The 17384-nt window shown below is 48.5% G+C and overlaps 1 protein-coding gene across 1 annotated transcript in view; it reads right to left on the reverse strand.

The window, feature by feature from the left end:
• Positions 1-15854, reverse strand: part of LOC106745123 (kielin/chordin-like protein) — a gene marked incomplete at its 5' end in the record, with an annotated part of 128850 nt that extends 112996 nt beyond the window's left edge. The window contains one exon of the mRNA XM_014620407.1: positions 15732-15854. Coding sequence (XP_014475893.1) covers positions 15732-15854 — 123 coding nt within the window. The remainder of the gene's footprint in view (positions 1-15731) is intronic.
• Between the last annotated feature and the right edge of the window lie 1530 nt (positions 15855-17384).

The following is a 17384-nucleotide window of genomic DNA, read 5'->3' on the forward strand; positions in this document are numbered from 1 at the left end:
CTGTCTTTTGCCGTAACGAATGAAGCACAAAACTGTTGCATTTCATTTCCGAAGAGCACACGAATAACGCCTAATTATGTATCTTCACTCAATTTTCTATCAAGTATATAGGAGGGGAAGGGTTATCTCGGCGGACGTTGTCACACCTACGAGTAATTAATACCCGATTGCACGTATGATACATAACAAAGACAAATCAAGAAATGCAAAATCGCTTTGTATCTTTTCAGGACTCTTTCTCGCACGTTGCTGATAACGCCCCTTTTTCTCATTTATCGCGCAAGTCATATTTTCACTCTAATTAGGAGTCCTTTTATCGATATCCTTACCCACCGTTTCTAGGACGCGAACTTCCGCGACCACGGAGCGTATAGAAAACGTGTTTCCTCATTTCCTGCCAACTTTCGCGTCGTCCTTTTATCGTGGGTGCGCACTCGCCTGCATCTTAACAATATATTCGCGGGACAGTCGTGAATCTTTTCCCTCGCGGATCCTCATAATGGTCTCTTTCTGTAGCGAGTGCAAAGAGGAAGCGGGTCCTTCGGTAAAAGATTTCCCGTCTCTCTATCTCTCTCTCTCTCTTTCTCTTCCTTCTTTCTCCTACTAGCTATCGTCTCGTCCCTCCTTTCCCATTTCACTCTCGGCCCGTCGTCTTTCCTTCGCGTCCGCTGCTGCACCCCTCGCGTTGCCGCGGATTTACGTCGTCAATAAATCACGAAGAATATTCTCGGCCACCCTGAAGGTACCTGCATGGTAATTCACCTTCTTCCCTTCTGTCTCGGATCCGATTCCCCGAGCCAGCTCGCCGAAAGCTGCTATCGTAAAACACCACATGCGTGGTCGACTCGCTCGCACGTGCGTGTCGGCGGGTTATCGTCGATTACGAAAGCCGCCGCTGCCGGAACAAACGCGAACTTTCGTCGACGCGAAAAAAAACACATTTCGTCGGCGGTTAATATCGATCGTCAATGAGATAATTAACAGAAAGGAATTCGCGGATCACAATTTCCGTGCGGTCGCAAACATTTTGCAAATAACACGCAAATTTTCGAGTTATGTTACGTTCGCGTAACGTTTTGCACGCCAAACAATCTTTCCTGCACTAAATTATAATTCGCCATCGAATGTCTAGTCTACTCGCTCATGCAGCCATTTGCGTGTTAAACAATATCTTCTGGTTAGGGATACCCCGAGGTATTAGATCATTGCTTCGGATGAAGCAATCGGCAGCGATAGCGCCGAAAGAATATCGAGTGTCAAATGATATCTTCTGGGTAGACATACCCCGAGGTATCAGATCATCGCTTCGGATAAAGCAGTCGGCAGCCATAGCGCCGAAAGAATAACAGTTGTAATGAACTGCAAGATAAACCCATATGACTCATTTCTGATGGCGTGAAATGTACCTTACTCCTGATTGGGTGATGAGGAACCTGCGCGGGGATGTCTCATCACCTACCTATAAAAGGGTGACGCGGGAAGCCGAGCGTGACTCTCGCCCTCGCGACTCTTTCTCGGATTCTACTTCGAGTACGACTTAAATAAATTTAATTCTTGCAACTTTTTTGTCTATCAACTTCCTTCAATCTCACACACACACGTACATACGCGCTCATCCACACCCACAACAGCATTCACACAGCCTCGTCCATCCCGGGGTAAATCCATTGACCCAAAAAGGACATTTATACTCCACCCAAAGCCTCGCGTTCGCGGCGCGATTCCGTGTCTTTCAATAACCCAACATCCGCGTCCGGGACGTAACAGTTATTAATTAAAGGAGTCTCTGCACATGGCCGTTTTCAATCATTAATAAACTCGAAATTTTGCGCAGTTTGAAAAAATGGTAGAGGACTTTTCTCTGTTCGATTAAACCCGCTCTACCTGCATATGGCCGTCGAAACTTCCCGGACACTCTGTACAGGAGAATCCGGGAGAATTTCTATGCGAGTTACTTTCCGATCGTCCGGACGATTTCCGATTATTCTCCGCATTCTCGCATTTAACGTTAACGTACCGTGGAAATCCATTCGAATTAACGGTCATGAAAAAGTTCCTCACCCAGCGCTCCGGCGATGATGTTAAAATATTACCCGGTGAATGCGAAGGCAATGGAGCGCGGGAGAACAACGAAATTGCTTAAATGGATAAAACGAAACTATTTCCCGAGTCTCGTGCTAACAAGAAGTCTGTGTGTGCGTGAGTGCGAGTGGACGTGCGTGCGTCCGGGCGGCCGCCGTGGACAAAGCTTCGCGTGCGCTGGATGATATTCGTGTAGCACCCACGTATGTAGCTCCTTTTCAACACCGTGGCGATTACATCCATTTTAATTACAGCCATTTTACGGTTGCGCGGCTCGCACGCTCCGAACAGCCCACGGCCGGCCCGAGGAGGAAGAATCGGAATCTACGGCGGGTCGATTACTCCTCGGGTGAAGAGCCGTAAGAAAGGGGAAAAGGTCCATTTTCCGCCCCCGGGAATCGTATTTCAGGGTGGAAGTCGATGCGCTTCATAAGCCGGCGGAACGCTTTAATCGAGACTCGGCCCGACGACGCCCGCGGCTTCGGTGGCCCGTAAAATTTTCGAGCCTTCCTTTCTCTCTCCTCTCTCTCTCTCACTCTCTTGTTTTCACACTCTCTCTTTCTCTCTGTCTCTTTCTGCCTCTGCGCGCTTATATTCGGGACGGGAAATTGCCGTGATAATATCGACGAGAGAACGTAAAAGTTCTCTATTACGCGGGATTCTATCTTTCTCTGCGTTTACCGCGATTTGTATATTTCGGATCATAGATGGGATAATACATCGTGATAAATCGATGAGTTTTCGAAAGTCGCGAATTCGGCAACGGATTACGTCGGTGATAGAGAAGCGCCGTTGGATATTAAATATCTTAATTACTAAATATCATTATTCACTTATTTAGGCAAGATAATAAAAGCAGCTATACAGCTGCTGCCACGCCTTTTAATCGTTCTCAACATAGCGTGTCTTTAATGCCCCTTAGATTCTGCAATTATCAGCGTCCAGCAAAGAGACACATTATTATTATAAAAGAGGCCACTTATACAGCGGGGCATCTTGTATAATATATCTATACAATAATACCACCATACAAAAGGAGAACCAATTAGGAGCCTCCTGCAAGGTCCGCCGCGCACTAATGAGTTAATCATTCGCTAATGAACCGGTCCAAGAGCGGCGCGCGTTCTGACGTTCCTTTAATGTTCCCCGAAAGAGAGAGAGAGAGAGAGAGAGAGCGATCAATGACATAACAATTTCGCAATAATTCCCCGCCGCGTTCAGCCGTCCGCACGTCGTCGGCGCGACTCGCGGCGGGCATGACACGGCGATAATGAAAAATGACAAGCTTCCTCTCTCTCTTCTCCGGACGCGATTCGCGTGGTGAGCGGTCGCTTTTTCGCGGGCAAAAACGGCGAAGCGTCACGAGCGATAAATCGCCGCGGCGGCGGGAAACGAACGGGATCATCATCATTCGAAAGGCACGCGCGAGAATGGCATCCGCGGCGGTTTTAGCCTACATGAGCGAGCGGGCGCCGTCGACTGCCATACTTGGCTCGCCGCGACTCGAGTACACGCGCGAGTCATCCGCGTCTCAATGCCAAAAGGAAACGTGGCCTCTCCTCCTCGTGGGTGTAACGCGAAAAAGGACGAAAGCCTGCGGGCACAATGACGTCCGCGACGTGTCGGCTAATTTGCTCGCGGACTCGACGGCGACCTCGCATTTTGTTGCTCGAACGAGCGACAGCCGAAGAGAAGCGCGTCCTTCGCCGTGCCTCTCGCGTAAACCCTCTTTATATCCGGGGACCCGGCGGGGCAAGTTTAATCGGCAGTTACGCCAGGAGCGAGCCAGGTAACGATCCATTGTAAATCATCCCTCCGCGCGTCACGTCGCGACGAAAACGGCGACCGTCTCCCCGCCCCCTCCGACCCCTTCTCTTCTCTCACCCGCCGATGTGAAAGGTCTTTGCGGACTTTGGCTACACGAGAATCGCGCTGACTGGGATACCCCCCGGATTAATTCGCTAAACCGTCGAATATGAATATATCAACATTGCCGAGATAGTTTCCACTTCGAAATTCAACAAATATTAATTGTATAACTCGGATAAAACCGTCGGACGCACGCGCGCCTTTGACGGTGAAAATGAAATTAACAGGGCATTAGCAATTTCACGGTTAAAATATTCTCGCGCACGTCGAGATTTCGCGATACTGAAAATATTACCGCGCCACCGATCGGTATTCGTGTTGATGCAATTCCGAGTCCGAGCGGGTCCGTTGCACCGCTCTTTATCTATCTTTCTTTCTTCCTCTCTCTCTTGGGTCGCTCTCTCCGAAGATGTTTCCAGGAAGCGGACTACCCGGAGGTCGGAGGTGATCTCTCAATTAGCGAAGACTTTAACGGATTGCGAAAGCTCGGTTTTACTATCCGCTAATTATGCCGAAAACAAACAAACGGCATTACACTCGTCCTGTTTGCTTATTATAATGTATGTAAATGTACGAGTGCCGACAGTGCGCCGGCGTTCTAATAAAATATTTGCCTAACGGTGCGCCGCTTCCTTGAACTCGCTGGCGCGCGCCCGAAAATGGCCAGCAGCTGCGCAAAGACGCGAAATTCGCGAAATGGAGCAAACGAGAGCGGCCGACCGAACGAACGTACGAGCGAGCGAGCGTCGGCGACGGTGTTTCCGTCTGATAGCGGAGAACATCGAGGAAACTTTCGCGCCGAAGACGAAAGTCAGACGCCGCCTCTACCTGAAATTAATTGAGGAATCGACCCCTCCCCCCTACCCTCTCCTTTCCCCCAATTTTTACTTACAATTCCTCGGCCGTTTTTTACAGCGATGAGATACGACGAACGTTGGCGGAGCCAACGTAATCGCGGAGCGTGAACGATCGAATGTGATGTACATTACCGCTGCGTCAACATTTATATTGATACTGCCGTGCGCTCTCGTTCGTTATTTTGCCATGGTCAATATTAAGAGAGACGATATGGACAGTGAATCATCGGCAATCGCTCCCCGCAACGCGGTCGGACGTCCACGTGGAATTTCAAACGAAACATGCGCGCGCGTTGACACGTACTCTTCGATTCATCCGGGACTGCGAAAACATCGTTCGCGCGAAACCTTAGCGGCACTCGCGAAATGGCGCGTGATGTTCGGACTTGCCGCGCTCAGAGAAAAATATATCCGGTACTGATAATGTAATTATAACTGTCGTCGCGAAAGAATTATAATCGGGACTATTTCCCTACTAAGTGTTATTATAATGTCGACGATAATAATCTTACATGCATATTACTGCTATTATGTTTATAATTGAAATCATAAAATAAGACATATGAAACCGAAAATAACTATAAACGGGGAAAAGTAATTTGCCGGCACAGCAAATCTGATACTGCCGCAGCAAAATCTGTCAGTTATTATGCGGTAAAACTGCTGAGTTATTTTGTTGAGTCTACATATTATTTTGTAAGAACGATTCGGTAAATGTAGCAAAAATACTATTTCGTTCTAACATCAAGTCAACGTGTCTTAAGGATAAATTCACTCAGCAGAATATTTCGGTCCGTGTACACTGCAAATCCAAGTGTGTTATTTTAAAACGTATGAAAAACGTCTAGAGAGTGACACATTCGACTGAAGCTTTTCTCTCACGTTCCTTGCTGTTATAAGGTTACGCGCTATTTCGTTCGCATTAAATTATATAACATCGTGTTAAATCGTGCCATTTCCTATTTGGGTGAGCCACTTCTCGATCTTTCCAATGAGATTCTCCCTTTGCTCCCCATTCTTCCCTCTCTATCTTTCTCCCTCTCGAAAGAGAATGAAAAATCTCCGATCGGCGCGTCCTGTAATTAATATTCGAATTGGGCTAATCGCGCCCGCAATCGCTTATTAATAGAGGTTTGTTCGGCGCCCGAAGATTCTCGCTCGAGCGAGAAAGAGGGGGAGAGAGGGAGAGAAGGAGAGCACGGCTGACGATAACGCGCGATTACAGATGCACTCGTAACGAGGCAATTTACGAGACGGCGATAACGAGTCCGAGATCGGTTAACCTGTTTCGCCATTAGCCGGTGGGGCGTCTGCCGCTTTGTTGCGCGACTTGTTTCAGCTTGCGTGCGCCGGCGCGCGCGATCGCGCGATCTTAGCCCGCGATGATTAATGATAGCGGGACTTTTTTTTTCTCGGTTCGCCGTGCAATTTTCTTTTCCTTCCTCCTTTTTTACTCGGGTACTGCAATACGCGGACAGCCGGGAGACATTCATCAGCTTGTTGATCTCGTGTTTACCCAACTCCGCCCACCCGGTGCTATTCAAATGTCTTTTTTGTCAACATCTCCCTCCCTCTCTCTCTCTCTCTCTCTCTCTCTCTTCGTGCCCTCATGAAATAACGGTGAACGGATCGCCGGCGCTTCCGCTTTTAACGTCCCCCGATTCGGCGACGAATCGAATAATTCCGAGTTTCGTTCAAATGAGACCTTAAGGTAATTAAGGAGAAAGGAAAAAAAAGCTGATGAATTTTATCTGCCCGTCATACATTTTTCCTTTTTTCTTCTCTTTTTTTGTCTCTCCCTTTTTTTAGGGATCCGTTACGAAATTACGCCTGAGGTACCGATAACAAGAGATTATCGTCGATAAACCTCGGGACGAGTAGCGTAATTAACGAACGACCCGGGGAAGCTCGAGATTATTGCTACGTAATTTTCCGAGGAGTGAAAGAGAGGGAGAGAGAGAGGGGAGGGGGAGGGGAGAGTGAGAAGCAAGACGCCGGAAAAGTCGACGAATTCAGATCGCAAATTGCTGAAAGTGGGCGACCTTCCGTGAAGCGAGCCGAACTTTTCCTCTCCCGCCGGCTTCCCGGCGCGCGGCCGCCCGCCCGCGATCTCTCATTAGCTCGTAATTAACGGCGGTTTATTTTTGCGGTAAGACGCCGCTTCCCTGATTCCGGTCGGTCCGAAGTTTCCACGGCTGGCTTCTAATTGCCACTGCGAAATTAGGATGGCTGAATCTCTCCCACCCGAGCCCGCCAGCCACGAGAATAATGTCCCCGAACTGTCCGAACTGTTACCTAACCGGTGCATTTTAATCGACAAGCACGCGCGAACTCCCACGCCCGATCGAGCAACGCGACAGCGCGCGTTCTCGTGCAAACCCCGTCGCGCTTCCGATTCTGCGATTCTTCACGCGCGATTTCACTCTCGATTTTCCGGAACCCGCAGTCCGAAATGTAATTGCACACAATCGACGCGTAGATGACCAGATCGTCTGTATCTTGTCGCGGATCTTCGTGTTCACGTTCGTATTCTGACGGATCTGAACGACGCACAGAGATCATTTCTCCGAACTCGATAAAACTGAAAGAAATTTGCCCTCTGGAATCGATAGATAGAAGCGTTTATTTTCGCTCTCGGATTGAACCTCCTAAGTCTCTACACGGCAAAAGGAATATTTCGCACATCAACATCGCATTATATAATTTTCTGTTAATTTTTGTCACTATATTATTTGTGTTACTTTTCAACCTGCGTTGTTCAGCATGCGTCGAATTAAAACGAAAACTCGAGTGGACATGCGAAATGTGCCGCATTTAAAAGAAAATTTCTCACTGTACATATTCTTTACGTACCTGTGGAAGCGAGTTCCAGAAGTCAGTTTGTTTTTGTTGGAAATGATTTCTGGAAAATGTTGGCTCTACACGGAGGTGGGCTGAAGGTTCACAAAGGGAAACAGACAGAAAGAGAGAGGGAGACAGAGAGGGAGAGGGAATCGAGTCTCTGTGGCTCGCATGATGCATGAGCCACGTGATATTTCGCCTCGGTGGCCTCGTCGTCGCGCCGACATCTCGTAATGTAACGTTAACGCACAATAGTCGCAGACGTATTATGACATTTATCGTAGCGGCCAGCTGATGCCTGGCTCGTTTTATGTTCCGCGCGGCCAATACACACGCGCGCGAGAAACTTTTCACGCACATACGCGTACACGCGGCCTCGTAAAGCGCGACCTCGCTGTTACGCACAGTGCGTCGCTTCATGCCGCGATGCTCGGCCGACCGCTTGTTCGTTCGTTCGCTCGCTCGCGGTACGTAAAGCGCAAACAGAGACGCGGTTCTTTGAGAGATACAAAATTACATTTTCACGGCGACTTTTGTTTTTACGTTCGAACGCATAAAAACTTCCGGCCGTAAACAAGCCGTTCGCTCGCGTTTCGCGTTTCGATTGCGCGCGACGCGTTGTGCGCATGCAAAAGGTAGGAAACTGTCACACGTGCGCGACGACAAATATAAAAAAAGAAGCGGGCAAATGCAAAAGGTGGAAGATAGATGTGGAATTTAATTTGGGAGATTTTCCGACGAACGTGGGAAAGATAAAGGAACGGCGTATGCCATACTTTGGGCATAACGAAATCCGGCAAATAGAAAAGAAAATAGCTGTAAAACGTAATTCGAGAGGTTCCCGTGCCGGGGAAACACGATTTCAGAATAATAACTGCGCGCTTTCGTTCCAAGAGGGTGATTCCGCGAGTTTTCACGGCACGACGTTTCCGTTGATAACGCGCAGTAATCGCTGTCCGTAGCTGAACAGTTCGCCGCTTCAACAATCGGGCATTTACGATTTACCATAGTCTCAGTTTCCGGGGAATATTTCAATTCGGATCGCAACGCTCCGATAAAGTTTATCTTCACGCGGAAAATTATCCTTTCGTCGATTTCCCGCTTATGATTACGTCGCTGTCACGTGACTCACGTCAATACGCTCGCGAATTCCTCCGGAAGCGCGAACAAGCATTTTCCACGGGAAAAAATTGCGCACGTACGCGAAGAAAAAGAGAGAGAGAGAGAGAGAGAGAGAGAGAGCGAGATCGAGAGAAAGAGAATGAAATCGCAGCGAGCGATAAGAGTTCGCCGCAAAATTGAATTTTGTAAATGTCAACGGACACGCCCGACATACACATACGTGTACATTTCTCCCTTTCCGTCAAGCGTCACGTTTTTGCAAACGCTCGACATTAAAATTGTTCGGCGCACGAGAGAGAGTGAGAGAGAGAGAGAGAGCACACGACCGTCTAGCGAAACTCCGTGGGCGCGCGCAACTCCGCGCGACTAATTGCGCGCCTTCCGTGAATAAATTCGAGTAACAAATTGCGTAGCGATTCCACCGCAGCGCGGTGGTCCTTAATGACGCGTGTTACGCGCTCTCAGTACGGTAATGCAATCAGATCCATGGAATAATCGTTAATTAAGACGAATCACCGGCGCGTCAACTTTCGCGTGTCCCGACGACGACGACGACGAGCAGGAGGATGAGGATGACGACTATTCCGCCGCGAGTAATAGTGATTAATGTCACGCCCGACGTCGATGCGCGGGAGATTAACGATCGATCGATCGGCGGCGAGGAGACAAATTTAATTGGCGATGGGACAGGGAAGGAAGGAGGAGGACCGGAGACGCAAAGCGCGCACGGTGCGTGCAGTGACGCAACGGTCGTGACGGTCGCCGGTAATTGAAACTTATTTCGACCGGCGATACCGTGTCCCGTGAGAAGGCTGCGACCTGGATATTAATTAACGTCAATTATCATTCTTATCGATGCCGCCCGGCAAAAGCCGACCGGGTAATTGCTGGTGTGCTCTCTTCTCCTTTTTTCCCCTCCCCCTTTCTTCTTTCCTTCCGACCGCGCGCGCAGTCGTGCGTCGCCCGATGCGTATCGCGGCGTCGTTAATTAAAATATCGCCGCCTAACGAGCTGCGGTGACGCGCGAGCGCCCTGCACTTCGCCGTGTGGTCCCGAAATGGAAAGAGAGAAAGTGCCCGCGAGTGCGTTCCACTGACCCGAAAGAGACTTTCGGAAACGCGCTCGTGCAAATCGAGCCGGCGAATTTGATCAAAAGGACGCCGCGGCTAAATCGAGCGCAGGGACCTGTCGAGAGAGATCCGCCGGCCGCTCGGCCGAATTGACGGTAATAATAATAATAATAATCGATAAAGATGATGATTAAAGACTGTTGTTGGATGTTAGACGCGATCAGAATTGATAAGAGATCAGACGAAGGATAGATTGTTAGATCGTTAAGAGAAGTTGACATTGTAAGAAGCACGTCACCGGCGTACATACGCAACTTCGTCGAGACGGGTTGATTTCAGCGAGGTCAGCGGCAAAAATACCAAAGAAGGGAAGACTCAAAAGTGGAACTCTGAGAGACGTCAGAGAGGACAGAGCGAGGAGATGAAGAGACAGGAGTTGCGAATAAAAAATAAGAGTACGCGCGCTTCGCTCGTCGGTCTTCCTCGCGAGAATTTCCGATTTTTTTCATCGCAGAACGTGCCGCACGTCGTTTCCGCCAAGTCGTCGCACAATGGCACGATTTACTCGTTATCGATCATCTCCGTGGAAACGGTGAATCACGAAGCGACGATAAATTCTTATCGGCGACGGGTATGCCTTAATGAAGGGACAAAGTCCGCCCGCCGGCCGTAACTATTTTCCCCGAACGCATATTTTCGTAATGCACCCAATGGCATCCGCCGGCTGAGCTTCCGCCAAATGGAGTGCCGAGCAGCGCTTACCGATTTTAAATGTTGCACGCGAAATTAGAATTGATTTGCAGCGCTGGGCGGGAGACGGAAGGTGGTAAAGGTGAAGCACATACCTGCAAAGTAAATACGCCCCGAGGCGAAATAAGATCGCGACCAATCGCCGCGAGACACGGCGGATTTCCTATCGTTTACACATGTTAATTGCACTGATTTCCACCGCGCTGATCTCCAATAATTATACAAAAATCCAATTGCGAATTTATAGAAAGAGGAGAATATTTTTTTAAAACTCATGCAATTCTTAGTTTGGAGATATCGTTCTTTCTGTCCGATATATTTACCTCTTAATTCTATGTGGAATTTCTTCATGTAAGAACAAGTTTTATCTTTACATAAGAGATTACATATTCTCGCTTATATATATGATAATGTGAGTCTTGAATTGATACTGATTTCTTTTCCGTGCTGATATATCCTTGCGCGTGTGGTATGAATTTATGTACAGTCAGGTGAAAAAATATAAACCCGATCGAACTATTGCAGCCAGAGATAAATTTCGTATATACAAGTACATTAAATTACGCTATTAATATGCTGCCTTGTTCAACAAAAATGGTCTAAAACGTGCATATCTTAATGCATAACCCGACGAGTGATATAGCGCCGGTCACCGGTGACCGCCAGGGCGCGTTAATTCTGAAATCAATTTCTGCTATGACGCACAGGAAGAGATTATTCCCCCGAGAGGAGGGGGTAAGGTTCTCGCGAGAAAGGGACGGAACAAAGGTAGGAAAAGTGTAACTGGGATAAAAGCTTAAACGACGCTCAAAGTCGATCGAACATTTCCGATTTTAATCCCGCTCTCGAATTAGTTACGAGATTTAACGAACGAACGGGGCCGGTGCGCGCTGAAATGCAGCGAAAGAATCGCGCGGCGCGCCTCTGCGTGAGACTGCCGCGTCAAATAACAAACGCGGCTCGCGCGTCGTAACAATAACGCCATTATACATTCCCGTGATTATGAGAGCGTAAACAGTCGAGTCGCGACACGACTCGAGCGTCCCCGTGGAAAAGCGGCAATGTGTTACGGCAACCTGTTCCTCGATAATCAAACGTTGCGTTTAATACAAACGTATCGCCGTCGACAACGTTTTTCCGCAACTCGTCCCCTCTTTATCTCCATTTCGTGTATCTCCGCGCACGTCCTCGCAAACGCTGGCGTAAGACTGGCTGGAAACACAGTCCTGGCGAGAGACTGTGTCAAAATGCAGAACGAGGCCGGCAGGAAAGAAGAACGCACGTGTTACGGTAAATATTTGCCTTCTTGGTGTTTTTAGAGTGAGCGCGAGCGGACGAGCGCTCCCCGCTATTCTTTGCGTCGCCGCTTCTATGTGTGCGCGCATCGTGAATACATGTATTATAACCGGGCGCGGAATGTGCGTTAGTTGGTACGGCGATAAGCTCGCATTCCATCGCGCTAAGCCGCGAAGGTATCAGCATTCCGGCCACTCGAAGAGATAGCGCCTATCTCTCGCAAGCGGGGTCGAAAGTGTGATCTCTCTCGGGAGGAAGGTAAAAAAAAATGTAAAGAAAAAAAATCAGACGAGCGTACACACACATACACACACACACATGCGGAGAAACGCGCAGCGCACTTGATACGCGTGCGTACCGATAAAAATCTCGAGCCAACTTTGCGGAACGAAGAGCGGAGGGAGACGGAGAAAAAGAGAGAGAGAGGGGGGGGGGATGTCAGGGGTCGGGCGTATAAAGTAATTGGATAAGCGTATTTTCCGCCGCGAGCACGCGGGTCACCCCCCCCCCCCCCTCCCTACGAAACGCGTCTCGCTTAAACGTTTCCGGGCCAACGGCGCTGTAAAATTCGCGGGGCTGCGCGATAAATTCGCCAGTAATATTCTTCGGGGGCGGCGGAATATATTTTGTCGAAATATTTTGCCAGCGCGGAGGCGCGAGAGCGCGTCGGCGCGCTCGTATCTCGCGCCAATTCACCGGCGTCGCAAGATATCGCGCGCAGTTGTAAATCCGAATTTGGCGCCGGGCTCGCGGATTAACGCCGCAAAGTCGGAAGATTGGCACGTCGGGGGCGACGGGAGAACACCATGCGCGGTCGTGGGCGGCGAGAACGCCGGAGGAAGCGACATCGAGGAAGAAGCGAGGAGCGCCGTTTTCCTGCTCTTTCTCCCGAGTCGACGTTTCGATGCTGCTTTGACGTTCTTAAAGACATTTTGCGTCCAGACGGCCTACAGACTAGCGAAAAATCCAGTATGTGCTGTATTTGTTAATTTCTCTTTTGAACCTTTAATTCTGCACGAGAAAAAATTTGTGTCAATTCAAGATTCGTGTATGAGCGAGAATGTATAATCTTATATGAAAGGAAAATTAGCTGTTATATGAAAAGAAACCTACATAGTTACATTAAAGATGGCTTGTTATTCGAGAATAATTCTCGTGAATTTTGAGAGGGAGAAATATTGGAGAGAAAGAACGGTATCTTCTCAAACTAAGAATTGTATCAGTTTAGAGATATCGTTCTTCCTATTCAACGTTTCTTCCTCTCGATTCATGAAAATTATTCTTGAATAATATGAATATATTTATAGCGGAACTATATAGAATTTCTTCATGTTCAGGCCAAGTTTCACTTACTATCATTCGAATTAAATATTTCCTGCTGCCTTAGCTTCTACTATTATAAGATATAATATAGGACGAACATTTCGACTTGGAGAATTTACGGCGATGATTCCGCGCGCGAGAGAGTCAGCGGCCGCCGGCTGCGAATGGATAACTATTTGTTCATAATTGCGTTTGGCACTAAGTCAAGTATCATTAGTGCGGCCATTCGGGCTAAACGATTTTCCGAAAGTTGTCGTCGTCGAGTGTCGCCGACCCGAACTTACTCTAAAGTTATTACGCGCGAAATTTCGCTGGCGACGGAGAACGCACGGCGCTGGCCATTCCACGCTTCGACTCGGTGGATCAAGGCGTCATCTTCCTGGTCGCTTGCGCCGCTCACTTTTATACAGGAGCTTCAGGAAGCGCGTGTTCTCTCGAGCGCGGCCCGTTTCGCGCCGGAAAATGACGAAACGCGCCGTAAGATTGACGTACTTTTTTTTCCGTTCAATCGTTATTCGTTGCCTTCTGACACTGCCGGCATTACGTAAACACGTGTTTCAATTAGTTTACTAATGAGGACGATTCATATTAATAACGATATCGGCACTCATTATATGAGCTGCTTATAATTTCAATAATAATGCAACGCGATCTGATTTATTAATGAAAAACTGTTCATTAGCGGGACCGTATTACTTCAAACGTAAGCAAATAGTCATGAGTATTATCGATAATTAGAAACGTTTTACACAATGCGGAAATGATAGTAGCCCGGTGTGAGCGTGTGTGCGTTGGAAAAAAAGTGCTAGCGTTCCAGTGATATTTAATCGATCCAAATAAAACGTTTACTCCAATATTCCTCGGCAAATATTTACTAGAAGCAGAAATATTATTGACTATACACAGTATGATATGTTCTTTCTATAAGTGGACATTTACTTGTAAAACAATTGCGATAAGCATTAAATCCATGATATTGAGAATATCAGAATTGATTTTCAGATATTTATTGGACGGAAAACTCTAAACGAAAACCACTGGGTCTCTTGAAAAATAAGTACGAAACAGATGGATGAAAGGATGAAAAAGAAGTATCACACAATTCTAGTAAATACTTCCTTAAATTTAGAACCACTTTAAACTTTCATTCGGTAATTCATTCACGAATTAAGGTATTACGGCGTTCGAGTAAGTATCAACTACAAGCCATCGAGATATTCTTAAATTGATGAAAATATTACTCGATTTGAGAGGCTGGGAAGATAATCATGTTCACTCGATTCTAGCACTTTTCATTTCCCAAGTGGGACGATGACGCTCTGACGGGGTTTCGGTCGTTCCTGTTACTATGCGGCGAACGAAGCCGATCTAGTCCAGCACGCTAACGATCCCCAAACTCATATAAATCCGTCGACCTGACGAAGCAATCGATGCCGCCGCACACCGCAGGGAGATACTTCTTTGACGGCGAGTAATCTCGCCATACATCGCTCGCGCGCGCGCCCTTATCGACTTCGAAAAATGCTACCATTGTCCGCGTTTATATTATCAGGCGGAGAGAAGCCGGTAAGTTCCACGGCGGCGTCCGCAAAGTTCGCCGATAGCGTTGAAAATTTTGAAGACGGCTTCGCCCCCCGCGGCTTCCCTAAAATAGCTAATTAAATTAACGAAGTAGAGTATTCCGCCGCGCACGTCGTTCGGGGCGAGGAAACTTCGCGATTACGTATTCGTGAACTCTCTCCCTCCCCCTCTCTCTCTCTCTCTCTCCCTCTCCGTGCAATTGCTCACTGCTAAGTCGAGTAACAAATATTGTTCTCGATTTGCGAGATTGCATCTCTATAGCATTACTTCGCGGAAAAAGACTCGCTTCTCCGGCGATGAACGCTCCAAAGTGTTTCCTCTTTCCCTCGCATCGTCGCGAGAAAAACTCGCGCCCGCGACGGTCTCACGACGAGAACCCGTCTTGAGTCTGTCCGAAACTCGTTCGTGTCGAACAGAGAGAGAGAGAGAGAGAGAGAGTCGTGACTGATTTTAGGCAGGTAGTTACACATCCAACCGATCATTTCTCCGGTTCCGCTGGTTGCGTCGATGTTTTGTTCCGAGAAACCGCCGCCGTCGCCGTCGGCGACGTTAATTCTCGATCAATTTCAATTACATACAACGTGTGCACGCTGATCTCGCGCGGCGGAAACGCGTCGTACGTGCGCGAGCAGCGTGATCGCAGACGGGTTGCAGCGGTAATTACAGGAAACACACCGAGTAACATTCCGTCTGCGGTAACACGCGTCGACGGCTTTCGATGGTCGGTAATCGTCGTTTCATTACGCATCGTCGTCATTACGCCCGTCGAAATTAATAATGATCGTATCCGGTATGGGCGTGCGACGCGCAATAGAAATAGAGTAAGAGCGAGTGAGAAAGCGCGAGAGAGGGGGAGAGAGAGAGAGAGAGAGAGGCCAACGGACGGAGGGGTTGAGAGGCTAAGAGGGGTGACATTAATTCAACAGGTTCTCTCTCTTACCTGTCCAGCTGGCGATCCGCGCGCTCTCCGCGGCCCTCTCGTCCTTCCAGCCGTTGCTGCGTCTCGATTCTTTTCCTTCGCCCACCTGCTCCCGATCGCTCCGCGACTCGCCGAACAACGTGCCTGGAATAAATTATTATCGCGTTACGATCTGTCCTTGCACTTTTCGCTCCGCTCGTCGTCGAAGTTTCCGCGGAGGCGGCCGCGCGACGACGATTTAATTAAAACGATCGGCTGCCGGTCGCGCGATCTCGCGCGGAAACGCGACCGATGACGTCGCCTCGGCGGCGGATGAACTTGCGCCGCTTGTTTTACCGCGCGGCTGACGCGCGACGAAAATCGAACATTGCCGGTATTACGGGTATTACGCTCGTAATTTTGTAATGACGCGGTGAATTTATCGCCGAGTCGCAGAGCCAGCTCTTACTGACTTGTACTTCTCACCAAGTCGAACAAGTCGCAATAAACGTTATTATGAATTCTATTTCGTTTTTACGTAAATCACAGGCGAATTAGTACTCGCCCCCGAGAACGGTGATTTTTCTCGCCGGGAAGCAGGTAAGGTGGACGATATCGCACAGAAATATTCAACATCAGTGTAATCGCGCGCTTTTCACGGCACAATCGCGCCGTTTCAAAAGTTGGCGTAATTAAAAAGCAGCGTGTGCGGCCGTGGGGGTGTTATGACCCCGTGTGGCATTACGCAAGCACTGCGCGCCGTCGCTTATACGTATAACAGTGACTTACGAAAAATTTATAACGCGAAACAGTTTCGCAGCTTCTCGTGCTTTTCCGCTCGCACAAAAGAGCGCCGCGCATTTTCGTTTGCGCGGCTTTCAACCTGAGCCGCTCGAATGTGAATTTACGTATAAACAAGGGTCGCGTGTGTGCGCCCGTGAACGGAGTCGTTGACAGAACAGATTAATTATTCGTCGACCTCCTTTTTTCTCTTTCTCTCTCTCTCTCTCTCCCTCTCACGTGAGAGGAAGCTAGACAGATGGCAGAAACCACCGACTTATCGGCAACTAAATTCCGGTCGATTGGCCAACGCGAGTGTGAAATCTGATTCGCTTCGGTCTAAATTTCGAAATCGGTCAAGCATACGACGAAGGAGCCAAGTGGAAAGTGTTTCCATTAAACATTACGCATGTAAGCTCACTGATTATGGGCACAATACTGTTTTAATGATACAATCAGTATCACTTTCACTAATTCGACTTGAAAGGGAGCGAGGACAATTATCTCCTCGAAACGGTCGGATTTGCGAACAACCCGAAAGAGAGGGGGAGTGATCCTCTCAATTTTGCGTTTCGGCATCGATCAATAGAGACTTCACGTGCACACTGTGTTTATCATCACATGCGTAGCTCGCCGAGAGATATCGGTGTAACAGAATAACATGTGGGGACGATATATCGCGCGTTAAATCGCCAGGAGTGGAGTCGAAGCGGCTGAAACCGCTGCGACGGACGAACAGACAAACGGACGTACGTACATACATACACGTGGGTTGCATTTCCGCCTCGACCGAGAACGAGATCGAGATTTATCGCGGAGCTCCTACGTGGCGGAGCGGCTGAAATTATGCAGCGCGTCTCCCCTCGAGTTATTCTCTCTCTCTCTCTCTCTCCCTCCGCGACGTGTTTTATTCTT

The sequence above is a fragment of the Dinoponera quadriceps genome, unplaced genomic scaffold (genome assembly GCF_001313825.1).
Source record: "Dinoponera quadriceps isolate SergipeBrazil2010 unplaced genomic scaffold, ASM131382v1 scaffold1425, whole genome shotgun sequence".
Taxonomy (NCBI): domain Eukaryota; kingdom Metazoa; phylum Arthropoda; class Insecta; order Hymenoptera; family Formicidae; genus Dinoponera; species Dinoponera quadriceps.